The sequence below is a fragment of the Plectropomus leopardus genome, chromosome 13 (genome assembly GCF_008729295.1).
Source record: "Plectropomus leopardus isolate mb chromosome 13, YSFRI_Pleo_2.0, whole genome shotgun sequence".
NCBI lineage: Eukaryota > Metazoa > Chordata > Actinopteri > Perciformes > Serranidae > Plectropomus > Plectropomus leopardus.
The window spans coordinates 9,948,889-9,976,479 of NC_056475.1; the positions used below are offsets into that span (position 1 = coordinate 9,948,889).

The window sequence follows — 27,591 nt, forward strand, 5'->3', positions numbered from 1 at the left end:
ATAAAATTAGTGGTGAAAGGAGAACTTTGACCTTTCCCACAAGTAAAAGTCACACATTCATGCATTTAAACTCTTAAAAGTTCATAAGTACTGACATCAAAACATATTTAAATACCAAAAGTAAAAGTACTTATTGTGAATAATGGCTCATTTAGAACATTGACTATAATAAACTAATTTAATTAAATTTAAATAAAACCAAATTTATCATTTTTGGGGGCTGTCAAATTAACCCAAATTAAAAAACTCATGATAATTGAAGTAAATATTGAAAGAGGGCCTGAAATTAAATTTCTTGGTGTAACTTATTTTGTGGGACAGTTGTTTGCAAATACGACTTATCACAAATACACTTTACCACCCTTTCAACATGGGACACGAGAGAAACCTATTAACAGTGTGATGATACACTCTCTGATGTCAGATGGTTGCTACAGTGTGCAGAGAACTCACACATCTTCATAAAACACAAACAATGCTCAGTAGAATTACACTTAATTTATTGGACAAAATAACATGTTGGAATTAACACAGGCATTCACTGTTATTCATCTGTACAACCAAAGGTTTATTAGGAGGGACAAAGGTCCGTCATGACAGCTCTTCACTCCTCCTCGGACTCTCTCCAAGGTTTGGGCATGACCTTCCCAACTGGCGACAGATTCCAGGTGATTCCAGTCTGAGTCAGCACCTGCATGAAGACAAATAACTAGTTTTAGGGGCAATGAAACTGTTTTGGAAATGTATGTACTCGTTATTGCAAAGAAATCCCACATTTAAATCCAAGCTCACACCAGAGTTAAGATAAAGACCAAAGACACAATATCTGTTTCCAAATTTTAAACTAAACTATGTATTTTTTTAGCATTAACACAAAAAATCTTATAAATACTATTTGTCGTCATAGAATGGGATGCTATGAACTTTCTGGGTAACAGTAATGTAAGGATGACTATAATTGATTGTTTTTTTTATTGCTAAATTTAATATGATTTGTGAAAAAAGAAAGGTAAATGTAGAAAAGTTGGCCATTTGTATCTGTAGCCACAATAGCTTCTGTTATCAGTAAGAAAAGGGCAGGTATAATTTGCTCTTCTTCCTGCCCCTATTCGTTCATGAAATGCGTAGAAAATTTGTAAGAAAACATGTATCACGGGTTTTTCTTGCCATTTTGGAAATTACTCACTGAAATGAGCAAATAAACCAAATATGAATATGATATATGATTTGTCTAAAATTCAAACACCTTGGTGCACATTTAAAGGCTTTCATTATGGTAAAATAATAAAACATTGTCAGACATATCAGGAAACTGCTAAAATTCACCAGTGGTTAGCAAATGTGTTATGACATGGCAAAACACGACTGCATCACTTACATATGACCAAACAGCTGTGCAGAAGACAGCTCCGCCGATCATCAGGCCGGTGCCGTACTTGGTGTGGAAGTTCTGAGGAGCCGTGGATCCATGCCTCACCTGCCTGGCAGCCTGACCTGGACGACAAGAAAACACAGTGGCTTTAATTCTTAAAAACTTTGTAGTTTATGGTATTTTGCAGTACTCTTTATGGAGACTAAATGAAAACGGCTTGAATAAAACTGAATATAAATACACCTACAATGAGAAGTGACATGAGCTACTATGATCATAAAACTAGATATTCTGACATCGTCATAAACTGTCTGAGTTTACAACATCTTCTCCACAATCACAGGCAATAACTACATGATTTTTTTTGTAAAACAGTTGACAATGCACTACAAATACCTCCATCTTCTTTTAAAAAAGATAAAAGAGCCTTTTGGATCTTCTCTTAATCTGAATCCTATGTTCACAATTTTTAATCTTAATTCAGTTTTTTTTTTTAAATTGAGATACTCACAAACCCAGTGATGTTTTGAGCTACATGCTCTTCTTCTGACTCTAATCTTATTTCATCTGCATTACCAGAGTCATGGCTAGCATAATATTTGATTAATTCAGGATATATATTTCATAAAAAGACTGCAATAATGTCCTACAGAAACACAACTACAACAGCAACTACCACAACTAGTTACATCATAAATAACAGTGACTCCGGATAGCCTTGAATTAGAATCATGTTCAGGTTTTTACATAAAAGGAATTTCCCTGGTGATTTGGTCCATATCAAAACACATAGTGAGAAAAATAAAAAGTGTGTGTGTGTGTGTGTGTGTGTATACACACATATACATATGTGTGCATGTGTACAATAAAATAAAAAATAACAAAAGAAATATGAAAAAGGTTATGAAACTTTGTACAATATGTCTATCTTTGCACAAGAATGTGCAAAACTTTGACCAAAGACTGTTCAAGAGTTCAAGTATGACGCATTAAAAATATGTTCAGTGTACAGTGATAATAATTCAAAATATTTGCATAGATATGGAGACTGTACCACCCTTTTCCCACTGAGGCACCTTGACTTTTTGGAGCCAGATGTAAATATGGTATATAAAATCACCATAACTTGTAGTTTGAGACAAAATGTGCAAGTCACTGCATTGTTCCTCAGAGAAAAGGCATAATTTTCAATTAGACTAGTAAATGCTATATCACTTTTAATCTATCAAAGTAAAACCTTTCTTCAAACTGTGAATGGTGACACTTCAAGTGCTGTCTGAAAACACTGCGAGTCATTTCTTTGCAAAATAGGCTGTTAGCCAGATGTCAAGTGTCCTTATTTGCCCTTCCTTAATCAGTCTAATTTCATGGACATCAGTTACACAGTTTGGCGAGATCTTTAATTTTCTTTTACTTTTGAATATTTTCATCACTAGCGTTAAACGAAAGGGAAATTTAATATTACTAAATTGTAGCTAACATTACAACAAATGTAGCTAACACTTGAGCTAAAGTAGATCTATGGATGAAGAAACAAAGGCATACTAAAACAGCTGCTTCGAGTGGCACTTTAGATGTGTTTAAGGAAGAAAATTCAAGACAATTAAATAAAAATAACTGTTTTGGAGAGTTATCTCGACTTTTGCGGAAGATGCTAATGTTAGCTTGGCTACCAACGTTAGCACGTTGACCGCGGTTACCGACCAAAGGCAGGCCGGTCAAACTTGTTAGTGGACTGATATTAAACTGTATATAGTCCTAGATATATACCGACAACGTACACTTGCACAAAACTAGTTTACTTACCCGTGATGTTCACAGCAGCTTTAGCAAATCGGTACATGTCGTCTAGCCCTGTGCCTTCAGATACCCTTGAAGAACGGTAGAAAAATATGGCCGCCGCACGTACACACAGCGGAAATTACGACTGCGAGTGCGAGCATCCGCCGACCCAAACTTAATGTTAAATAATGTGAAAACGGAAGAGAAACGCTAACTTTTAGACACAGATAAAATGAAACACGCACACAAGATAATTATCAGTTATGTGTGTTAGAAACGCAATCAAATATCCAACTACTAAATGGTATTGTATCACAAATAAATATTTAACTGATAAGCCATTTTGTCACCGTGTCAGGATGGCCGAGTGGTCTAAGGCGCCAGACTCAAGGTTGACAACCTTCCACTGAAACGGGACTTCTGGTCTCCGAATGGAGGCGTGGGTTCGAATCCCACTTCTGACACATACCTTTTGACTATTTTACATAAGTAACAACCATAGCAATAACACGGTGTTAACCTCCAAAGAAAAAGCTCATATATTGCAGCAGCACTCGCGGTGTTTTGTTCTAATTGTTAAGTCTAATTGTTTTTTAGTGGCTAATTTCACATCTGGCCAAGGGACAAACTGGTATTTGCCAGAAACAAGCATGATTACAGTGGTGTATATTAACGTACATGAAACCTGAGCCAATTGGCTTGATTTCTTTAAAAAAATAGAATATAGATAGATATACAGAAGGTATTGAGCAATTTAACATTACATGACCAAAACATTTGTGCAAAAAAATAGAAAAAGTTACAAGAAAATCAAAATAAATAAATAAATAAATAATAATAATAATAAAAAAAACAGGGAATGGCCTTGAAAAAATGCTTAAATAGTCGACTGAAGTGAGAAATATTTTCTCTAAAACTTTATATTATTACATAAAACAGATGTTGATAAGTTTTTCCTTTGGAGAGATAATTGGCTGTTGAAAAAGGTAATAAATGGCAATCTATAAATTATGACAAAACCCAGCATATCGGAAGACATTTAAAATGGCAATAATACTGTCAAGTTACTGAAGTATTGTGATAATATCATATCATTGGTTCTCTGGTGACTCCCAACTGTAGTAGATCCTAAAGTATACTGTATGTGACTTCATCAATGAGTGTCAGTCCAATTATGTCAGATTATTGTATGTTAATTGCATCAACAGTTCATGTTATTTCATTGATTTTCTAAAAATGTTTACTGTTAAAAATCTTGTAAGTGTGACTTAATTTTGTAGTTTTCTTTATTGAATCAAAATATCATTTTCAGGATTATGACATACATACATGCATACTGAAAATATTCCCTCACTGAATCTACTTTTTTATGGAAAGTGGCCAAGCTCTCCAGTTTTTACATGGACGATGGAGGCAAACAAAAGCATTGTAAACATATGATTTAACGAGAAATTTAAACAAACTTCTTCAATATAACTTCAGGCTTAAAAATTAACAATATTTCCTTGCAAAACTTTCTGCAGCACTTCATGGACATATTTGTGGAAACAAAAAGTTCCTAGTCTACTATTATTATTTACAGCCTGGGAACTTGGAATATAAAATATTGCTGAAAAAGGCTCTGATTAGCAATCCAAATTTTAAGTCATTATCTTGTTGACAAGACTTTGAGAGCATCAGAGAGGTTTTAGCCTTACAAAAATTTTTTGGTTATTTAACATTATGGATTTAGTGTCAAAAGGAATGTAAATAACACATTATTTGAATGGCATATTAAAAGAAATTTTGATTTTCTTGTGTGAGACCCACAAAATCTAACCTTACTGGCAGCAGCCTGGCTTTTTATTGTTTAAAGTGAACTTTGAACTTTCTGACACTTTTCCTTCTGCACCATCTAATGAACTAATCACAAAAATCACTTCAACACATGAATGAGGGCTTCATATTTCACATTATGTGTTTTGTCCAATCTAAAGTCTAAAATCTGAAAAGAAATCAAATCAAATGTACAAAGCAGAGAAAAAGCAGCAAATCCTTATATTGCAGAAGCTGAAAGCAGAGAAAATACTTTTTTTTAAAAATAAATGACTAAAATGTTTAATAGATTATAAAATTGGGATGTTGGATTCTGCAGCAAAAATACAGACACGCTGCTGGAGTCTTATTGTGGGTTTTACACCCCTGCCAAAAATCTCAGGATCATTGAAAAGGCTTCAAACTGAAAATCAGACAAACATCCAAACATCTGTATATTCCTCTTTTTGACGATTAGACTAGAAACTGTTGTGGCCAGTTGAAACTTTACAGAACGGTGAATAAAGTAAATGTGGTTGGTGCATTTTAACAAGAAAAAGTGCTTAAAAGAGATGTTCAGCAGTGTTTATGTGATGACATCTTTAATCTTTACATCAGATCATCAGCGTCATGTACACAGGGAAATTCCTGTATTTTTTAGCCTGGGTGTTTATCTCATACCTGTATCCAAAAACATTGAGACAAGCAATGGAAACGTACGAAAACTTTCCAAACAAACTTTAACTACATCCACCAAGCAGGCTGTTTTCAGTTTGGTTTTCAGCAGGATTACAGAGTCATCGGGTGGATACACATTTGTTTTTTTTATTTTAGTGTGTTTACATTGCAAGATAAAGCATTTGGCCTTGGTAGTGGTCTGTGCTCTCCGAGTGCCTTTCTGGTTTCACATGAATCATTTCAAATGTTTGTTTCCATCTCTCACTCACAGTACAAGCAGAAATTAGTCCCCTTGCTGAATAACCAAACCAGCTTTTGGTCGGACTCACTTTAAATTATTTCCGTAAAACTGAAGTTTATTTGGAATACCCCAGGTTAAAATATACTTTAAATCTTCCCTCAGGCTCCAAACCCTCAATATTTGTTGTTAATTTTGAGTGAAAAGATGTCCTGAGAAAATGTATTTAATCTGAGCTGGGACAAAACTAGGATAAAAGGAATGTTTACAACCTGCAACACATCAGCAGCGATTCTAACAAAGTGAATGACAGAGCGGTGGATTATCTCGCAGACAAAGCTTCTTCGTCTTCACACAACAAACTGGTCTCAGCCTACAGGACACATGACGCTCATCTGAATTGGTCCAAGTTCTTGATTCTGTGCAACAAGCTAAGAATCGATTTTAGCTGATAATCTCTAACAACACTGCACAGCTCTACATCAGACTGCAGCAAATTGAACTGTTAATGCCACGAGATAAACGGACACAAATGGAATTGGGTCAGCATATAAAATGCAGGATTGTGAGAGTCCAAAAGAACTAGAATACATACAGGAGATCGGCCCTAACAGGAGGCAACAGGCAGCAAAATTACAAACAGTAAGGCATCAATCATCCTTATCCACTTCACTTTTTTTGTTCTAGTCCGCCTTTTTGTCTTTTCCCTCCTCGTCGTCTGTGTACTCTGTGGGCTCCTCTCCTGGTTTCAGCAGCTTGCCGACGTAATCATACTTAACTGTGATGGAGGAGAGATAAAAGAGAATTATTCACTGCCTCAATGACCAAAAACTCTCAGGAAAAAAAAATCAAGGACACACCATTATGTTTGTAGCTTTCTCCTTAAAAAAAAAAACAATCTAATTTGTTGAATGAGTTTTCATGAAAATAATCACAAAAGCCAGTTTTTTCAAACAAAGAGTCCTCTGAAATTAGTAATTATCTTCCTTATTGTTTCCTTCCTGAATTGTTTTGACTACAAAATCAAGTCGCGAAAACAAAACAAAAATATCAGAGTGGACCATCAATGCTGCATGTTTACAAACTTCTGCTTGAAAAAAATACTCTACTCATTACAATGTAAAAGAAATCCAAAAACAGTAATAGATACATAAAATAAGAGACATTAGCCAGGTTTACACCCGATTTTAGCACAAATTTCAACAACATTTAAAAAAATAAATAAAATAAATGTGGTTTTATGCACTTCTGTTGTGTGAATATTAGGAGTTGCATTACAGAAAAGGAGGAAATGACAAGATGATGATCTTAACAGAGCTTCAATCAAACTCCAAATGGCAGGAAAACATATAGTAAACATGATTAATATATAATTTCTCTTTGTTTTGTGTATTATCTGAGGAAGGTTACAGTCTCCTTATTGCTCCACACAGATCTGAAGTTTTCAGCTCCGTCATTTAAGTCGTGTGGTTCATCATTTATTCACTGGTCTATTTTTACTGCACTTTGTCACACCTTGTTTTTATCAATACACCGACTCTTTACCATTAACCAAGCTAAAAAAGAGAGTGTGATATACTGCGGTGAAAATACCGTTTCATGTGATATTTTTTGGCTATGATAACTGTTGAGTTTGAATGTGAAACCGTCACATCTCACACTCACAGGTGAACTGAGTCTCCCACTCAGAGAGGCTCTCCTGCTGCATGGCGTTCAGGTCAGACAGGTCGTCGTGTTCGTCTTTCAGGGCCTCCTTCTCCAGGCAGAACGTAGCTAAACCTCTGGATGCATCTCTGCCTGCAAACACACCATACGGCCCCTCTGCAAGACAGTGAAGAGACACAGTGAGGAGATTGCTGCAGAAACAACAGCAGAAGGGCCACAATTGCTCCTACACTGAAAAAAAGATCATTTAAAGCTTGTTTTTTCATTACATTTTCTTTCTAGGAGCCTGATGTTGAGCTTGGAGTCCATTTTTCCCCCTGAAATATACATATAAAAATAGAAATCTTTGAAAAATTAAGGTAATTTAAAAGGATATGGCTGGTGAATTTCTATATTTTAACCACAAAAAGACCAAAATGAACAATGACCTGATTCTACCAAAAAGTACTGTCCGTTCAACCAAAGCCTGACATCTCTTATCCCTTTTCCCCAAAACTATTTAATACATATCAATGAGCCACACTGTTGCACTGAGCTCACTAGAGCACCAAATGTGGATTAATCTGCTGCTGAAAATAGTCCACAACAAATGTACCGTTTCCTCTCACTGCAATGAAACTTGCTAAAAACTACAGTGCCCAGTCGTTTAAGGAAATAACTCAACCCTATTACAAAATTAAGTTCTTTAATTTCCAGATTGTGTTTCATGTAGCTGGAAACAAACTGTGTCCTTTTATACATAACAAAAAAAACAAAACAAAACAAGCTGCTTTATTTTGCATTAAAAATTATCCATATATAATACAAAAACATAACTGATAATGACACTTCTTGAAATCTTTTTACCATGCAGAAGACAGAATATGTTTTCATTCAGACTGTTAAAGTCTTTGAAAAAGTCGGAGTGTTTTACATTAAAGATTTATTTAGATTTCTTAAGAAATTATCAATTAAGTTGCCTATATTTTTTTCTTCACTATAATGATTACCATCTACTCTAAAAAATGACAGGAAGCAGAGGAAAATGTTTATTCAATCTTTGATTGGATATTTCCTGATTTTAATAGATATTTGGCAGTTTTTAGACAGTATTGAGCTTTTGGATGGTTGTGTGTAAGACAGTATTACACTAGGCTGCTGGTGGGGCAAAAAAAAAAAAGCATTTATGTGTCATTTTCATTACTGTACTGAAACTCCACCAAACCATAAATATTTCAAGTTTACCAGACAGCAAAAACAACTGGTGATTTAAATGGACCTTTTAGCATGAGATCTCACTATAGGACATACTTTAAATCAACCAAATTCCTTTAATTTCACACACCAAAGCAGGGTTGCAGGCTTTAGGCCTGGCTGTGCAGCACGCTTAAAAGGTTTGCATGACAGTGAGGAATAAAGTTGGCCAGAGGTTACATGCAACAGAGGTTACAATCTGAGATAAGATAAAAACTAGAGAGGTCCAACTCTGTGTCTGTTTTCAGTTAACAGAAAGCATGAGAGGGCAGATTCTTGTTTTTAGACAACTGGAGGTGATGGAAAAGTTACAGCGGATGGCTTATTCTAGTACAATCCTACATCAGTATAACCGCACTGCTGTAAAGAACAGATATGAGACCTCCTTTTGCAAAGATATTGTAAAGTCACAGGATTTCTTTTTCTTTGCACTTAAAGTGAAAAAGTTTCTCAGGTAAATGTGACGTTTACTATCAGTTCAGTTATGGATGAATTTAACAAATATGATGCAGTCTGTTGTGATTGGCTGAAACTGTCAAATCACAGTTAAGAGCAGGATGTGGACAGGTAATGCTCATAAATATACTGTGGGGAAATAATTAAGTGCATTTACTAGAGCACTGTGCTTGCATACAATTTAAAGGCACTAATGGACATATTAACCCATGAACTCATATGTGACGGCACAGTAGCCACACCTTCTCCTCCTACTACAAAAAGTACAACAGAACGCCACTCAAAGTCGGAGTTCCTACTTATGAAGTACATGTACCCCGACTTCAGCGGTCTCACGTCACACAACAATGGCAGCATCCATGGAGACACAAATTGTAAATAGTAAGAAATCAACTAAAAGGCAATTCAAGTACATCTGCACATATTTCATTAAAATAATAGATGTACTATTATGTAGAAAAATCTGTTTTGAATGTAAACTGATGTCAAAACATATTGCCAGTGTTACTAGTTTGCTGGTTATTGTAAACAAACTCTGAACCTGTTTCGCTCATGTGTGCAAGGAGGCGCACTGATGGTGCAATTTTGTTCATGGACTAGCGACACAAACACCAGTTTGTAACTGTCTGTGTGGTGTTGTGCACCTGGAGCACTCGTCATAAATTTCAACTCCAACCTCGAACTTTGAGTGGAACGCAGCATATAGTACAGTGACATCACAACTTCAAAGAAGTCCTGACGGCTCATTTATTTGCAAAGTATCTGAATACAGACTGTGTTTACTTCATTGTGGATTCAGCATTAAGTATTTTCACAGTGTTTTTATAGAAAATATATCTGCTTTATGTCTATTATATCTATTTGTAATAAGCCATGGAAAACTGACTTTTACAATGTGGGACCTTTAAATAAAAGACCTGGGTACTTTTCCACAAGTGTAAATATACACTGTTGGCATATTAGGCTTAATTATGAATCTGTGTCAGGAGTTAAAGTTAAACTCACATAGAGGTTACAGAAGGCTATTTCGCTCACTGTCTTTCTGCACTTTTAAAACATGGCGGACGGTGGGCTATTATTTTTCACTGAGGAGTAACTCAACTTCTCTCAGAGACGATCTGTGGTTCCAAGGCTACAGCAGTAACTCTGTTGTGAAAGGGGATCTCAAATAGCCAACTAAAGGGGGTGTGGCGCTAGCTTTTGGGGAAAAAAAACTCTGATTATCTGGGTTTTTTTTGGTAAATACGTAAGCGGATTGTTTATGAATAAAATATCACAAAAAGCCAACTCACGCGAGCGGCCTTTGGTGATGTTACGTTCGAATCATGGTTCGAATCCTCGAGGGACGACAGGACAGGTCGTACCAACTTAATGGGGGGGTGGACGTTTTTAGTTACCTGGGCCGTAAAACTTCTTCCCTCTGGTCACGTCAAACACTTTCCCGTTGACAGCCATGAGGATCCTCAGGTTCTGAAGTCCATCGTAGGGCTTCAACTCTGCGAGGGTGAAATCTCTCTTCTTCAGTTTGGGCAGCGGTTTCTCCATCTCGCCGAGATCCGGTGGTTTATCCCCGCGGAGGATTTTGTAGAGGAGGAACAGACAGAGGCTGAGCAGCGTCAGGTTCAGCGGGGAGGTGAAGAGCTCCTGAAAAATACCAGCAGAAGTTACCTCGCTTACTTCTTCCTCAGCCATGTTGGCTCCTCTCTGCGTCCGTGTGTGTGCGTGTTGGGTGGTACTGGCGGAGCTCCCGCGCCCTGAACCAATCAGAGCTGCAGCTTCAGAGGCGTCGAGTCACGATTTAACCAATCACGCTCTTTTAGCTGCGTGCCAAAATTACTGCATTATCAAAATTGTTTTCCATCGATCAATAACTCCATTAATTTCAGCCCTATATTGTGTGTAGATTGTATAGATGACAAAAAAAGAAACAAAAATTTAAGTACGTCTTTCATTTGCCCCTTTGTTTAATTTTTTTTTTTTTTTGCTTTTATGGAAACTGGTACATTCAGTGACAGAAATGTGACGAAAAATAACCAAAGATACACAGAACAAGCACAAAGTCACACAAAACGACCACAAGTTGATCTACACAACCACGATGCAAAACAATATACAACCATAAAATGACTACAAAGATATGTAAAAATAAAATTACTACAATATACAACATGGTTGTTTTTGTATCATTAGATACCAAACAACAAAAAAAGAGAGATGCAAACCATCCATAAAGAGATGTGTAACCTACAAATAAATGCAGGATAAGCAAAAAGTGACACAATATACAACCATAAATTTATGCAAAAATGACCACAGAGATGTGAAATTACACACTGATGCAGAACAACAAAGTTACACAATATACAACCACAAAATTATGCAAACAACCATGTGAAACTACAACTTGATGAAGAACAGCCAAAAAGTGACCCAATGTACAACAAAATGATGCAGTGACCAAAAATGGATACAAAACAACCGAAAAGGGATCTAGGCAACCACAAAACCATGCAAAACGTCCACAAAGAGATGTGATACTTCATAAATTCAGAACAACCACAAAGTGGCTCAATATCCAACCATAAAATGAGGGCAGCTTCAATGTAACAGAAAATTACTACAAAGTATGGAAAACGGATACGAAAATCCTGCTACAATCATTAAATCCCCTCATGTTAAAAAAAAGAGCCGATATCTGCATACAGCTGACTGTGTGTGACAAAATTAAGGCTATGTTACAGTTGTCTCATCAGCTTTGCATAATCCCAAATTAATCAACCAATAATTTCAACATATCTGAGCTTTAACAATAGTTAGACACGTAGCCTATTCTGGTAATTGCTTTGAGTATTTTTTTAAAGGCAAAAAACAATATAAAACAAAAAAAGTTGGTTTCAGTGTCTCAGAAATTAACATTTTCTGTTTTCTCCAGTCTTTTACAGTGATAGAAGTACTTAATATTACAACATATGTATAATTTTGCAACAACAACCGTACATACATAGATATGGATATACAAAAACTAAATAGCCTCCATAACAAACAATTGTTAAGACAGAACTATGTCATGTCTGATAGTTTCAAAGCAAATTTAATAAAAACATTTAAAACAATCCAAACATCTGTATATTACATAGATCTTATTAGCAAATATCACATTCACAAAGTGCTTCAAAATATTATCCACCTGTTTCATATTAAATTACAATATCTCTTTGACTCTATTTGTAAGATAAAAGCAAACAAAAAATCTATAAAGACCACTCAAATAATCAGAAAATTTCTGTCTAATTAAAACAAATAAGTTTATGACTTGGTTTAAAGCTCCCTCATACAATTAAATGTTATCTGTATTCTTGTTTTTTATTTTTTGATATGTAACTAAAATTATATTTTTTCTGTTTTTTAAAATGAATGGCATACTTGTACAATTTGCTGTATATTTTTAAAAAAATATTAAAAAAATAAAATAAAATAACCCAAACATCCGGGGAGTGTCTCGTTATATTCGGGCACTTCCGCCTCTGGAAACCGCTGTGTGACGCCTCTTTGGTTCCCACCCAAACAAACAAAGCTCAGATGGAGATTTTCTCCCCCTCAGAAACAGCTCTGTCTCCGGCCAGCTGATCCCCACCAGTTAGCTGGACTTGTTCTTATAAAATCAAGAGACGATGTCAGCCGGTTACCATCTCTCTCTTTAACGTTTTCTAACTGACCGGTTAGTAAACACAGTCATTGCGCAACAGTATCGTTAACCTGCCTAACGTTAGCTAGCTGCCGCTCTCAGTATCCAGCTGCAGCCGGAGAGATGACAAGCGGTCTGTCGGTTACCGTCAGGACTTCAAAACAGGTTTGACAGACACGGATCGCTGCTCCGGCTCGGCTCCTGCTCGGAAAAAATCAGATGTTGAAGAATATTTGTTAAGTCAAGCTAAATACCAGGTGAGTGTTTAAAGTTAGCTCGGTTAGCTAACGTTAACGGCTGGTGTTTTGGCTTTGTCATGTTTGTCCCGGTGAGGCTTCAGAGGAACAACAAGTACTCAGATCTGTAAAAGTAGTAATAACACAAAAATACTCGGTTTAATCTGACGACTTTATACACTGCCAGCTTGTCAACCTCCCCTTCTCTTAACGCGAGTTATAATAATACATTGTGTGTTATTTGTTTATTATAATATGTATTATAATTGTGAATCTGTAGTTACCAAATAAATGTTGTGGAATTCAAATAAAAATATTTACCTCTTACGTGTAGTTGGGTAGACGTATAAAGTTGCAGAAAATGGAAATACTCAATACTTAGATCAACAATAACAGACATATGAGCACTTCTTCCACCACTCTTAATGTCTTTATAATGTGAATACTTTAGATTTTTGCTCTGTTGGTCAAATGAAAAAAAGGTATTTAAGACTGGACTCAGGTAACTCCTAATAGACATATAATATTTTTTTTAATACCTTTATGTACTATTATAATTATTTTATCAAGACTGAAGACTTTTTTCTAGGGGTTGCCTGATACTGGTTTTTCAGGGCCAATTCAGATACAGATTATTAGTACTTAATGAGAATTATAACCAATATTTGGATATGCATTCACAATAAAAATGAAGATATTTTTGTTGAAATTTAGAACATGGAATATAACTAATACAAACACAAAACTTTGTTTAAATGCCCCCCAAATTTTTTTTATCAAAACTGAAACTTTCAACATCGTATACAGCAAGTGTCCAGCATCTTGAAAACCTGATAAAGTTCTGTGAAAATTAAAATTAAGAAAAAAAAGAAAGAATAAAAATAGCTCCCTGAGGTTTACAAAGTAAACATTACTCCCATGCTGACACTTTCTTTGAATATATTGCAGACTGCATTCAGTGGTGTCTGTTGAGTGTAGTATGCACACTTTTTCATAAATTAATTTTATCAGCGATCATTAAATAAAATGCCAATACAGATAATCAGAAAAATGCCAAATATCAACCACAATAATCAGCCAGGCCAAAAATCTGTTGACCCTTACTGCCTTTTATTACATTTTAATTAATTATTTACACCCCATTTTTTTTATGCATTTTATACCTGTCTTAATAATTATTTTAGCTTGTTTTTATTTTATATTCTCTAGCTCTTTAACCCATTGAATCCAGGGCAAATTGGCAAGATTTATCCTTTGATTTATTCCCCTGCAAAATTGTAGGGGAAAAAAATTAAAACAAAATAAAAATACAACTGACCAAACAAAAAAAAAAACAAAAAAACAAAAAGATAACCTAAAAAAGTGCTTAAAAGTGAATAATTCTATAGAAATAATTTTAAATATATAATTATGATAATTATTTCTGAAATAGTTCTCTATCATTTTTTTCCTTTTCCATTTTCTTAAAATAAAATCATAAATGTACTTTTTTCTTGCAATCTGTAGAACATTCCTTGCCAAGTTGCGCATTGTCTTTTCCCCACACATTCTGAAAGACATCAAACCAGGTTTAAATATTGTGAAAGGCGTCTGAATGCAGCACAAGAAAAGTTATGTCGCTCCATGTTTCAAAGGGTTAAATCGTAACTAATTTTTTTACACTGCACTGTAAAGTTTTAGTTTTTTATCCCTATCTTTGTAAAAAAAAAAAAAAAAAAGCTTTTTTTGTATATTCTATACTCCAGCTCCTTAATTTCCTTAATAAACGTTTTTAATTGCACATTTAAATGTCTTTAATAATGTGTTTATTTTGCACAGTTTCTCGATGCTTTTGATATTTTATGTGGAGCACTTTGAATTGCCTTGTTGCTGAAACTTGTCTTGCCTTTAGTGGAAGGCCTATCATAAAGTTTGGAGGGAAAGTGACAATTGTGCCAGTTACAGTTTGGTTTCACTTTCATGTATGGAGAGATGTCTTGCGAAGGGAAGGCGACTGCAGATTTGACTAATACATCAGATATCTGCAGACATAACAAATGATACAGATGAGAAGAGGAATTAAAAAAATGTAAGCAATCCCAGAAAGGGATTGCTTACATTTAGTAAGTTTTTCTGACTTCAGGACTGTTACCACTCATCTGTTGTGTGTGTTGTCTTTTCACTTCACAGCCTCCTTGTATATTAACCCCCCCCCCCCTCCTCCTGTTTGCTCTACTGCGGTCTCTCGGCTTCTCCACACCCAGTTACCATGAGTGCAATGCGTGTGGATGCCAAAGTGGTGATGCTGGGAAAGGAGAGTGTAGGGAAGACCAGCCTGGTGGAGAGATATGTTCACCATCGCTTCTTGGTTGGCCCGTACCAGAATGTGAGTGTCTGCTGATCTGCTACAATTTTCCATGTCGGCAATAAAAAAGGCATTATTTTTCCAGTTTAGCCGGGGGGGAGGTTGTGGTAATCAAGCTCAAGTCTGTGATCATCTTAAAGCATAAAAAGCTCTGATAGAAACTGATGCAGCGATGTTTCGGTATGCGTCTTTAAGCGCATGCTGCATTAGACAAGCATTGCTCTGAGAATCTTACATATTTACATGGAGGCTAATTAGACACGCCTCTCTCGTCCTGTGAACACCATGATGTTTGTATAACCTGACAGTTGCATAAAATGACAAAGTGGCTTTGAAAGTAAGCAGACTAGGGATGTTATGACACACACCACTTCATGATGGGTATTTAAGCAGTGGTAGATTACCACATACAAAGTAAGACACACAAAGTCAATAATAAAAATCACCAATAAATACTTGAAACTTCCAAATTCTAGCCAGATCTAACATTTTCATTTTTTGACGTTATAATAAATTTTTTGGCAAAAAGTTTTCATTACGCTGTGTAAAAAAAAAAAAAAGTTGGTTCATGTGTTTTTATTTATTTATTTTTTATTTTCAGTTTTAGTTACTGTAAAATTAATTTAATTTAAAATTATTTTTTTAAACTTCATTTTATTTAATTTATTTTTTAATTCTTAAAAGTTAAAAGACTTCCCTGCCACATTCTGAAAGAAATCAAACCAGGTTTAAATATTGTAAAAGGTGTGTGAACGCAGCACAAGAAAAGTTATGTCGCTCCATGTTTCAAAGGGTTAAATTGTAACTAATTTCTTTCTAAATTTGTATTTTTTTATAGCTGTCTTTATAATTTTTTAAAAGCTTTTTTCGCATTCTCTATACTCCAGCTCCTTAATTTCCTTAATAAAAATTCTTGAAAGTTAATCTGATTTTAAATTCAATTAATGTAATTTTTTTTCATCTGGAGTGGCATTAAAAAGTATTACATTTAATTTGCCTTAAGATGTATGAACTCCTTAAATAATAAGCCAGACTTTCATAATTCTTAACCTTTAAGCAGTTGAAATATGGTTAGTATAAAATTAAATCGGCTGTGGAGTGATGTGTCACATGTTATATTCCCTGTGATTTTATCACTTCAACCAACTAAAACTGCATGATAACATGTTGCAATAAACTCTCTCACCTGCTCTCGGCATTTGCATGCAGTGTCTGTTGTTTCATCACCAGTTCACAGCCAACTGCAATGAAAATGCAACTTAAGTTAGTTTAACTGCAGGATTTGAGAAGAAGCTCTATGTTAATGAGTAAACTAAGAACCAGTATTCAGACTCAAAGTTCAGACTCAGAGTAACCACAGTCTGAAGGGACCCCGACATTAGACCAGATTAGATTGGATTAGATTAGATTAAATAGACTTTATTGTAAGTGGAAATTGGTCTTTGGCTTCACTCAAACACAGAAAATGTACATAAAAGCACATAACACAATACACCATTAAATGCTCAAATGTACAAAATACAAGATATAATAGTGAAAACAGGCAGGAAGGAGCAATAAATTATATAAATAATAAACAGAGCACCTCTAACAAAATAGTAGTGTTCCCTGAGACAGTCATGATGTGTTTATTGCCGTATGGCACAGAGAACAAAAGGACTTCTTATAAATGTTTCCTCTGGTTTTTGGGACCCTAAATGCTAAACAGCCAGACGGGATCAGCTCACACTCAGAGTGTAATGGATGTGAGGCATCTGACATTATATGTTTGGCGTTCCTGCGTACAGCATTGTCACATTTATTGCTGAGCTGTTTCTGTGATTTTCATATCACCGTCCCTGCACTGTTGACAATCTTTGAAAACTTGTTTTTGGTCTTTGCACTTACGTTGTACCATGCTGTAATATTAAATGATAAAATGTGTTCAGCTTGGCCTCTATATGCCATTTCAAGTATTTTTCCACATTTTCATCCATGCTTCATCCATGTTCTCTTTTCCTGACAGACTATCGGTGCTGCCTTTGTTGCCAAACCAATCCAGGTGGGAGAGAAGGTGATTACCCTGGGAATATGGGTGAGTTGGAGGTCACCTTATGTGAATTTGAATCTTCTGCTGCATTAATTTTAGTTCTGCCCAGGTGAGATCTGAATATTTGCCTAAAACCTGGACTCACTAACCAAGTTAGTATTGAACTCCTACATTGTTGGGCTTCAGATGGACAGCCAGAAAATTGATGCAGAAGAAAAAGAATATCACCTATTTTATTTCTTCTAAAAACCTTGCACCTACATTACTCGCAAGGTAACTCGACCACTGACAGTTCAGTCAGAGATTCAGGTGTGTTATGCTAGTAGCACATGCACAACAATCCCACAATATCCCATAATAATAACTCTTTGGCCATGTACATAAACTGAGAACTCCCTGTGCTAAACCCTCTGACGTGGCAGATTTTTTTTTTTTTTTTTTTTAAAAATCCGTTTCCAGCAATTGAGATTAATTCAGGATAAATACGACAATCTGTTTAATTTTTCTAGAGGAAATATGATTTGAGACCATTACCAACACTTAGACTTGGCTAGGAGAAAAATATTTGAGAAATTGAACCAATAATGCCAATTTAAGGAAATAATGATAAAGCCAAAAGGAACAGCTGAGCTCACTTTATGGCAGTGAGGGGAAATTAGTTTGGAGCTGCAGAGTTTGTCACACTGGGGGGATTACACAGCGTTTAAAGCCTGCATGGGGGTTGCAGGAATGTCGACTGTGCGCACAGACATTACATGCAAGTTCAGCAGGACGCTGGAGCTCAGTTTTTTCTCTCCTCTGTGTTTCACTCAGGACACAGCTGGATCAGAGCGCTACGAAGCCATGAGCAGAATCTACTACAGAGGAGCGCGGGCGGCCATCGTCTGCTACGGTAAATCTACACTGATTCTTATCGTCTTAAAGAGAGCTGTCAGGTTTCATAACTGCACAACATCTGGGGGCTGCACTGGAGTTTTGTTTAGTAATTGGGCAAAAACAGCTGGATGCATTTATAAATTAACTTCACATCTTACAGAACTGAAAGCACACGGTTATTTTTGTGGTGTTTTTAATGTGGAACGGAGCTTTGTGCTGCAGATACTTTTGTCAGATGAATTTGTTCTGATTTTGGCTCGTAGTTACATTTTATCTGACTTTTCCCAGAGTGTTTTTGTGCAGAGATGCTGGCCTCTTTACTTAACTATCCGCAGAATAAACCTCGATTCTCTTTCCTAATGCTAACGCAGCATCAAGCTTTGGTTTACTTTTAGATTTGTAACAGCTTTAAAGCCTCTGTAGTCTAAAACAGAGTTTCTTTATCGGTAGTACTTGAACCTCAAGCGTTACTTCTGTAGTGGAAAGGTTATTGAGAAGCTCAGTAGAACTGCGCCATATAAGGAAAATATGCAACAACTTTGTTTAATATCACCATAATGATATTAAAAAAATAGATAATAAAGTGTACTCAGTTCTGGTGAGCAGCTAATTTTAAGTATATCTAGGTGTTTTTGGATCAAACAGTTCTGGGAGCTCCCTGAGAACTACCAAACTTCAGCATTTTTTTCTGTCTGCATTCGGACCAGCGATCGTGAAGAAACTTCCAGCTTTTGCCACACTTAACAAACAGTCACAAAACATTTCTGTCCTGATGAAACTGTTCAGCTCTCGGCCCTGAAAAAACACGATGATGTCATGTTTCTGATGCAGGTAATATAGAAATATTGATCAGAGCAATCTCACATCTCTGACATGGAGATCGCAACCAAACAGGAAACTTATTCTTGTGTTTGTCCATCGTTTGCGCTTCAGTAGAAAGAAAAACTGAGCGAATATTGGTGGCACAGAAGTGTAATGTGACCACGCCTTAAATGGTAGCAGCATAGAAGCAAACTTAACCAAAACTACTGAGGAATAAAGAGAGACCCAAGCTAAACATTGAAACTCAAGGATCACTATAACGTGGTTCAAAATCGATTCAAATAAACACATTGTGGAGCCTGACTGTGGTGTCACTGAGCTCACCTGAGGTTGCCCTGTGGAGTACCTTCTCAAGTTACATCAGTGCTGAAACTCTGGATGTAAAATCGAGGAAAGTCCCCGTGAAGAGGAATGAGTGGAGCTATGGATAAGAGACAGAGCTTTAAAAAATGAAAGCGAACAGTTAAATTGCATAGAGGATGATAATCAGAGTGATCAACAGCAGAATATGAAGATAATTGCAGTATGATAAGGCTTACAGGGTGTTCTGTTGCTAATAAAATACATAATGTTTAAGTCTGTCTCTCTGTTCCATATTGGGAAACTTTGTCTTTTTTAAGGAAATAGCTGATGGCATTTCCCAGCAGATTACTCACACTGCTGTCATGTTTAACATCTTTTAAAATGTGCCTCTTCTTCACCTTCCGTCTTATTTCCGTTAATTGTATTTGATCGGTTTTATCATCCTGTTGTTTTTGTTTTGATGTAAAAGTTTTAATTTTGTCTCCTTTATATTAATTTCACAGAACTTTCCATTGTATATGCAATAATCAGAGCTGGTAGACTGGTTGTGGATTCTAGTGTTTGTTTTAATATTTTTCTCCTTGTGCACTGCATGCAGGTTTAGTTTATATAAATATCTCATTTTTAAATTTCAGATCTGACTGACAGCAGCAGCTTCCAGCGAGCTCGATTCTGGGTGAAAGAGCTGCAGAACTGCGAGGAGGTTAGACATGTTGTTCGCTTACTTTTAGTTAACTATAACCTTGTTGAGGACACATTTGATAAGTATTGAGCATTACAGCAAATATGTCTTAATGTATAAGACTGAATGTCTGTTAGTGTGCATTATACAGAGTTGTGTCTCAGTGGTTGTCTGGCTCTGTTTACAGACGCAGTATAAATATGCAGTTTGTCGTGAGCCAGTTGAAGTTAAAAACTTCAAAGTGACTTGTTGCCCCTCTGTACTCATTAACACTGTGCTGTTTTTTGTTTTTTTCTGTGCTGTGTTCTCCAGCACTGTAAGATCTACCTGTGTGGCACAAAGAGCGACTTGATTGAAGGAGATCGGAGCCTGCGCCAAATCGACTACCATGATGCTCAGGACTTTGCTGAAGGTAATTACAGCCCTCTGAGTGTAAAGCTGTCTTAGCCTTCTTTAAGAAAATAAAGAAATCTAGTAATATTGCTCTTACATTTTTAAATTTTTGAGTTACTTATTAAAAAAAAAGAAATTGTATCTGGCTGATACTACTGGTAATTTTATCACTGATTATTTTTCTTAATTGGGCAGTTTTTTAAACTAGAATCAGAGCTGCATGCGTTTTGATATTTACAAATATCTTTTAGCCGTGGAAGTTTCTAATTCTAGCAAATGATGTACAGCCACAAGCCTTTCATCCTGCTGTGCTGCAGCCACAGTGATACTTTCCTTTCCCGAGTCTTTTCCATGCACATGTGCACATTTAAAACTGCAGTTCTTATCTACAGTCTTAAAAAGCACTGAATTCAGTTTCCTCAACAATGGCTTAATACCGATTGTAAATCACATTTTACAGGTCTTAAATGTGATTTATAAATGCCATAAATATTTCCTTTTGCTGATAACATTAGTTATAAAATATTTCTGTATCTGTTGCAGGCTGTAGGGAGGTGTTACCTATAAAATGAAATTGAGGTTGTTGTTGTTGGAGGATATTTAATCCTTTTTTTGTGGAAATTTATTAATTAATTAATTTATTTTTAACACTGTCACTGCCACCGCTTAAGTACAGGGGCATGGAAGCTCATATATCAGTTTGACAGCAAAAACATAAATTAATCATTTTTAATCTGTAAATCCATCTATTTTCTGACGCCTATCTGGGTCCAGATAATTTAATTAATTAAAATATTAGGAACGGTTTTACAGCTCGGGAGTACTGAAAAGCTTTCCTGAAATGACCCAATTCTTCCCTAATGGTTTCCCATCACGTTTTCAGACTTTGGCATGAAAAGAGTTTTTAAAAGTCTTAGATTGAACTTAGTGAACCTGCAGAAATCCTGTTTAAGAACCCAGTTAAAGGCTCTACATACTAGCTGTTAACAAAAAAAGGGGAAACCATGATTTCCATTTACACGAACATTTCTGTAGTTATGTTACCGCCCAGACTGGGAAATAATGAGATTACTGAAGTGCTTGTAAACGTCCTGAACATGGTCAAAGGATATTAAGAAATGGTTGACCTCTGTCAGCGCCTGTGTGCCGCAGCCTGAGTGACGTTTAGCCTTGCTGTTTTTGTTTGCTTCCACAGAGATTCGTGCGCAGCACTTTGAGACCTCCAGTAAAACAGGAAACAACGTGGGTGAGTCACACCGTCAGTCATCTGCAGACATATTTAACACGGGCAGCTGGCTGTGATCACAGCTGTATTTATTCATGGTTTGTCAACTGAGGAAGTGGGTTTCCCCAAATTCTGATATTGAAAAATCTGGGCAACTTTTTAAGCATGTAAGCACAACTGATTATAGTACAGGAACGCCCAACATCGCCGATAGTTGGTTCTTTAGTAGACACCTTAACGCCTGCTCAAACTTTGCATAAAACTAAAACAAAAATCACTTGTTTCACCCCCTTAAGACATCAGTAGTAAATGTAACACCAAGTTTTCATATCTAATGCATCTAGAAAATACTGGCACATGGTTCACACACTTCTCTACTGTACTCTTACAACCACAATAATTAGACCAATACTTCCTCCGTATTTTTTAAAACTTCAGTGATGTCACACTAACTTCTGGATCATTAAACCTGGATAATATCCATCAAGCAGGTTTACCTGATTTAAATTCAGCCTCTTTCAGACATGCACATGTTATTTAACATGTCGCTCCCCTCTCTGGTTGAGCTCCTGTATCTGAATCGAATGTCATCAGATTAATTTGCAGGCTGCAGCAGGTTAGAAAAACTATAGAAAATTGTAGGAAAAAAACAGTATAAAATGTATAAAATATAAAACATATATTGCTCAATCACAATCTCTAATGCACAAAGACATTAAAACTAGCTTCATACAACCAGAGACTACTGTAAAAAAGACAATTTTAAGTTGTTTCTTGATGTCAGAACAGTCCCTAACCCCTCATATAACCTCAGAATCATCAAACCACGACTTCCTCTGCATTCGATTTTCATTCAAGCCAAGTTAAATTATGCCTTGTTATTCTACTTTCTCACTGTCTGACATCCTAAAATATGCTGCAGAGTTATCTAATAAATCAGTGATGAAACTGCTGAGAAAATATAGTAGTATCATGATGATCATTACTAAGGCTTTAACTGCAAAACAAGTTTTCTGGCTCACAGTTTTTCTCCAGTCATGTTCGTATAAAGACCAAAAGAAAATTGACGCCTTGGATGCTCATGTGTGAATGACCAAAAAAGGTTACTTTAAAAGATGCAGCACAGTAGATATTAAATATTCACTGTCTGAACAGAGCTGTGCAGAAGAGCTGCTGCTGTCGGCCAATCAAACTAATTAAAATGAGCTTTAAACCTTAACTCATCATTTGTAGTAATAAAGAAAACTAAATAAGACAAAATTCTTTGATTGCAAAAGTTTAAACAATGTTAAGGAAGGTAATATTAAAGTCGTTTGCACTTTGTAAACATTTCTTGAATAATTTTGAAAAAGGGAAGTGCATTTAGGACATGAGTCAAGATGAGACACAGAAGACATTGGTCTCTTCAAGAAACAAAGCGGAAGGAGGAAGAGTCTCAAGGCCCACAATGTATCTAATTGGAGACAGTTTTAAATTAATTGAACATAATGTTGTTTTAAGCACAGACAATAACTAGCAGTACGATTTCTTAAGTCAGCCAAGCCATCGAAATGGATCCTTTTCAAAGAAGCACAACAGAGAGCCTTCAGCAGGACCAAATCCCTTAAGAACAGTAAAAACATCAGCATGGACATTCAGCTTTTACACAAAAGTAAACACTGAGAGGCTGCCACTCCTTCAGTTAACTTCATAGATGCCTGTAACGCTCACATCCAGTCATGACCTCCACAAGTGCATTTCAAACTTTACAGATCAGAGAAAAAAATCCACGCTGCACTACAGGTCAACGTGTTGTTTCAGCATAAACTTAATCAGGTTCTTCTCATCATTACACTCTCTGCGCTCTATAGCTCAAGGCATTAAAAACAGAGCAATATATGTAACACACAACGAAGACCTGACAATGAAAATGTATCCTTGTTTTTGTCTTTTTAAATGGTAAAAAATACAGTGGTTATGTTATTAAAAGTGTTTCAACATAGGCGTTTATTTTTGGGCAATTCAGATTTAGTTTTTTGTACGTCAACATGATGTTTTACAGTACTACAGTATGCCACAGCCCGAAACATGCAACATCAAGTTGGCCTCAATTTGAATTGAATTGAGTTTATTTTTATTTGATAGAAATGATGCAATTTAACATCTTTCCAGTACAGAGTATGAGTGTTGTATTGAACAGAGTGTATAGCGTTTGCTGATTTTAACTTTTTTCACTAGTTGAGCTTTTACATACAAACCTACTGTGTTATTCAAATTTAGTCAGATACTGCTTGAAAACTCGAGTAATGGCTTTTAGGTTTTGGAGCCTCTCTGACCAAACATACTTGAAACTAGCTGTTGGGCAGTTATTGCTTGTCATAAATCTGGTATTATGAACACGAGTGTACCTATTTTTCTGAATGAACTGATGGAAACTCACCAGCCTCATTATTTTCTACTCCACAGATGAGTTGTTCCACAAAGTTGCTGAGGATTACAACAACACTGCCTTCCAGTATATGACAGGTGAGTGTTTCCGTGTTTCATTCATATGCATAATTTGTACTTTTACTTTTTGTACTTTAAGGTTCTTTTGATACTAGTACATTTCTACTGTTACCTAACTAGAATTTGAGAGTATTTCTTAACTGTGGTATTACTACTTTTACTTATAGTCAAGATGAAATGATAAATGCTTTTTTACACTTTTAGGTCACCTCCCTGGCCTTTTTTGGTACCTAACAATATATGCCAACAAAGAGAAATGTATTTATTTGTTTTCTTAAACCAAAATCCAATCGTGCTTTCTTTTTGTAAAACAAAATATATGAGTTGTGGTTAAATAAGCTGGCACCAACCAGTTTCAACCAATAATATCACAACATTCACCCATCAATTAATCTGCATTTTTTTAGCTGCACATAGCTAAGATTAAGTTAGCTAGTTAGCAACTAGCTGTTTCATCTGGACTTTTCAAGATTTGAGTAATGCTTCCTCCACTAATGGGATAAAATATATATTATAAGGTGAAATGTGGTAACAAAATAAAACATAATATACAGTACAGCAACATAACACAGAATATCAAATTTAATATTGTCTATTATGGGGCCCAGTTGCAGCTTGTACACAGAAACAGTGGTCCTAAAATCGATCCCTGGGGAACTCCAGAACTGAGAAATTTCTGACTGCACCACACAAAAAAACACTAATTCATCACCAGTTATGACATCTTGGGAAATATTCATAGTTGCCAGTATCTCTCACAAATCTATTTCAAGCTAGGGGCTTAGCTTAGCATAAAGACCTGAAACAAGGGGAAACAGCTACCGTGGCCAAAAGTGATAAAATTTGCCTATCAGGACCTCTAAAGATCACTACATTTTGTCTGGTCTGTTAAATCCCTGTAATTTGTTAATTAAAAAAAAAGATATCTGATTTCCTGCTGCTAAAAATACAAGATTTAAACATAAAGTCTCTTCTTTTTGTTTCAGCAGAGGAAACAGGCGTGGACTTGGGCCAGAGGAAGGACTCATATTTCTACTCCTGTTGCCATAACAACTGATGCCAAGCAACAGGACGGAAAACAAAAGAGGGCACCTTCTCCTCGGCTGGAGTAAAAAACCTGGATATACTGGATTGGTGGTCACATAACTCAGCTCTGGAACTGGGATCTATTGTTACACTTTGTTCGACATGTTTATTTCTTTTGTGCCATTAAGAACTGACGGCTACAAGACTTCATGGAAGAGGATCTACTTCTGCTGCAACTGTTACTGGGTGGAGAGGGATTTAAAAAAAAAAACAATGCTCCCACTTTTCACCCAGTTTGGTCCCTTGTGTAGCTTCTCTTGGGCTGGACCATGGAAGTGAAAATATCCTTAACTCTGCGCCGTTAAACAATTGGAAGTCAAACAGAGGGATCCCACTGAGCAGAGACTGGCTGAGAAAATGTGATTGTTGTAGCAGCGCTTCAGGAGAGTGAATGGTTTGTTTACAGCCGTTAATTTTTGTTTACCTCCAATCTTATTTAACCTTGTTGTGGAAACCAGTCTGTCCTGCACATCTTCGATGAAGCCCGAAAGAATGGAGTGAAGCCAACTAAGATATAAAGTGTCCAAAAAACACTCCTGTGTTCCCAATCATACTTAATCGAGATGAATTCTTCTTATACCTTTGCATATCTGGTGTAATGAATGGTACCAATGATATTTATAAAGGCCTTATTACCCACAGAAGAAATGTCGGGACCATTTGTGGGTCCAAGATCAACTTTCCAGAGCGTGTCCCGAAGTGTTTACTATGACATTATGGATGTATTAATGGATTAATATGTAGGATGTATGGACTCATATGAAAGTGTTTTCTTCTTATTTTGATTTGTTTTTGGTTTCTGTGGTGGTGTGTAGCCCCCAGCTAATAACAGCGCCAATTTGAGACACTATAAAAACGCAGCTGACCATGTTAACCCGCTGTCTCTGTCTCACTCCTCTGCTTTGTGGATGCAAGATGCAGGTCTGTGCGTCTCTTTGATCGAGAGTGGGGTTGAGCCCATAGAGACATCTATAAAACTATTGACTCTTTGTAATATGAATGTTTAATTCAAGGAGAATTTATACTTGTAAAATTAGTTTAGTCAAAGGGATGAGTGGGAACGTGCTGCAGCAGGTGGAACTGAACCCGGAAGCTGGTAAACTTTCTTTTTTAGCTTTAGCATTTGATGAGCAACTTTTGTCCAAATGAACAGCGGCCGTCTTTGGAGTCCGTTATCCAGTTCCTTTAATACATCCATAGCGAAAACACGTGACATGTATCTGGTTCGTTACCTTTTGCAACATAAGCTACGACTCTGATTTTAAGGTGTCAGTTACATCTCTGAAATTAAATTGCATGAAGTGAGCTGACTGAAAGAAAGTTTTGGGGACAGTTACTTTTCTGTATTTAAACTCTAAATGCTCTATTTTGTATTTACAAATGCAGAGTGCACACACAGAAATGTGACTGTCAAATTTTTCTTTCAGTCTCTTGTGGCAGCGAAATATACCCTCGAAGCTTTGACAGGTTTTAAGTAACGCCTCAACAGAAGGATGATCCAAGTTCCCCTCCACTGTGTTGAGAAACTGAAGATTTCACCAACACAAAAAAACGTGGGTGAATGTTGTAACTTGGTTCAAACGGTCGTCTCAGTGTCCTCAGAACAATATTTACATCTGTATTTAACTTAAAGACTCTAATTTATTGCCTTTTAAGTTGTGCTGCCATGAAGATGCGGGGAAATAAATGAACACATCAGTTTCCTCTATGTTGCTGCTTTGACGTGTTGATGTTTCGTGTGTTGATATTTTAATGCACAATATTTTGTATTTAAGGGCCGTTTAAGACGGACTCATAAAGTACAAATCCGTTCTGTAAAATTAAAAGCTTGTTAAAAGAATGTTTCAGTGCTCTGACAGATTTTTTGTGAATAATTCACATATTTTGCCTTTGTGTTTATTATCTGAGCTTTAATAAATTGTAAATAAAATTGTAAAATGTGATGCAAATCTTAGCATTACCGCATCATGGCCTACAGAACGTAAAAGGTGTTTACATTACCTTTTTCTTAAACCACTGGTTGATAATTCTACTGGTTTAAAACATCTTACCTCAGTGGTATCATCACATGCTGACCATCACCACCCTGAAACAAAAAAAAATGAAAATTGTGTCTCAAAAATGAACATTATAATAAGTGAAATCCTTTAAATTGCAAAACTCACTGGAATTAAACTAATTGACACACAAGAAAAAGTCACCTGT

The 27,591-nt window shown here is 36.1% G+C and overlaps 3 protein-coding genes and 1 non-coding gene across 5 annotated transcripts; 2 read left to right on the forward strand and 2 right to left on the reverse strand.

The window, feature by feature from the left end:
* Positions 1-483: 483 nt before the first annotated feature.
* LOC121952815 (cytochrome c oxidase subunit 7B, mitochondrial) lies at positions 484-3,281 on the reverse strand. Its single transcript, XM_042499655.1, has 3 exons — positions 3,179-3,281; positions 1,379-1,494; positions 484-691 (listed from the first exon to the last, which is right to left on the reverse strand). Exons 1-3 carry the CDS (start codon positions 3,213-3,215, stop codon positions 605-607), a joined length of 240 nt encoding a protein of 79 aa, XP_042355589.1. The 5' UTR covers positions 3,216-3,281; the 3' UTR covers positions 484-604.
* Positions 3,282-3,507: 226 nt separating this feature from the next.
* Positions 3,508-3,618, forward strand: trnal-caa. Its single transcript has 2 exons — positions 3,508-3,545; positions 3,573-3,618. It is a non-coding gene; the product is annotated as a tRNA-Leu (tRNA).
* Positions 3,619-5,523: 1,905 nt separating this feature from the next.
* pgrmc1 (progesterone receptor membrane component 1) lies at positions 5,524-10,942 on the reverse strand. The gene is made up of 3 exons (XM_042499860.1): positions 10,616-10,942; positions 7,530-7,685; positions 5,524-6,642 (listed from the first exon to the last, which is right to left on the reverse strand). The coding sequence occupies exons 1-3, from the start codon at positions 10,908-10,910 to the stop codon at positions 6,548-6,550; spliced, it is 546 nt and encodes a 181-aa protein (XP_042355794.1). The 5' UTR covers positions 10,911-10,942; the 3' UTR covers positions 5,524-6,547.
* A 1,781-nt stretch (positions 10,943-12,723) lies between these two features.
* On the forward strand, positions 12,724-27,226 carry rab24 (RAB24, member RAS oncogene family). 2 transcript variants are annotated; one of them, XM_042499332.1, is made up of 9 exons: positions 12,724-13,160; positions 15,309-15,504; positions 17,489-17,557; positions 18,326-18,404; positions 20,149-20,216; positions 20,508-20,607; positions 21,784-21,834; positions 24,259-24,318; positions 25,287-27,226. In XM_042499332.1, exons 2-9 carry the CDS (start codon positions 15,388-15,390, stop codon positions 25,355-25,357), a joined length of 615 nt encoding a protein of 204 aa, XP_042355266.1. In that variant the 5' UTR covers positions 12,724-13,160; positions 15,309-15,387; the 3' UTR covers positions 25,358-27,226. The 2 variants fall into 2 exon arrangements, with proteins under 2 accessions (XP_042355266.1, XP_042355267.1); XM_042499333.1 differs by having other exon boundaries at positions 25,290-27,226.
* Positions 27,227-27,591: the final 365 nt, after the last annotated feature.

Bases quoted from the DNA above. Each gene is read 5' to 3' on its own strand.
- pgrmc1 (XM_042499860.1), bottom strand. From the start codon at position 10,910: ATGGCTGAGGAAGAAGTAAGCGAGGTAACTTCTGCTGGTATTTTTCAG. The intron at 7,686-10,615 runs GTAACTAAAAAC...ACTGTCTTGCAG, and splicing joins GAAGAAGTTTTACGGCCCAG to AGGGGCCGTATGGTGTGTTT. The intron at 6,643-7,529 runs GTGAGTGTGAGA...CCTCCATCACAG, and splicing joins GTGGGAGACTCAGTTCACCT to TTAAGTATGATTACGTCGGC.
- LOC121952815 (XM_042499655.1), bottom strand. From the start codon at position 3,215: ATGTACCGATTTGCTAAAGCTGCTGTGAACATCACGG. The intron at 1,495-3,178 runs GTAAGTAAACTA...CTTGTCGTCCAG, and splicing joins AGCTGCTGTGAACATCACGG to GTCAGGCTGCCAGGCAGGTG. The intron at 692-1,378 runs GTAAGTGATGCA...GTCTTCATGCAG, and splicing joins GCACAGCTGTTTGGTCATAT to GTGCTGACTCAGACTGGAAT.
- rab24 (XM_042499332.1), top strand. From the start codon at position 15,388: ATGAGTGCAATGCGTGTGGATGCCAAAGTGGTGATGCTGGGAAAGGAG. The intron at 15,505-17,488 runs GTGAGTGTCTGC...TTTTCCTGACAG, and splicing joins TGGTTGGCCCGTACCAGAAT to ACTATCGGTGCTGCCTTTGT. The intron at 24,319-25,286 runs GTGAGTGTTTCC...TTTTTGTTTCAG, and splicing joins TGCCTTCCAGTATATGACAG to CAGAGGAAACAGGCGTGGAC.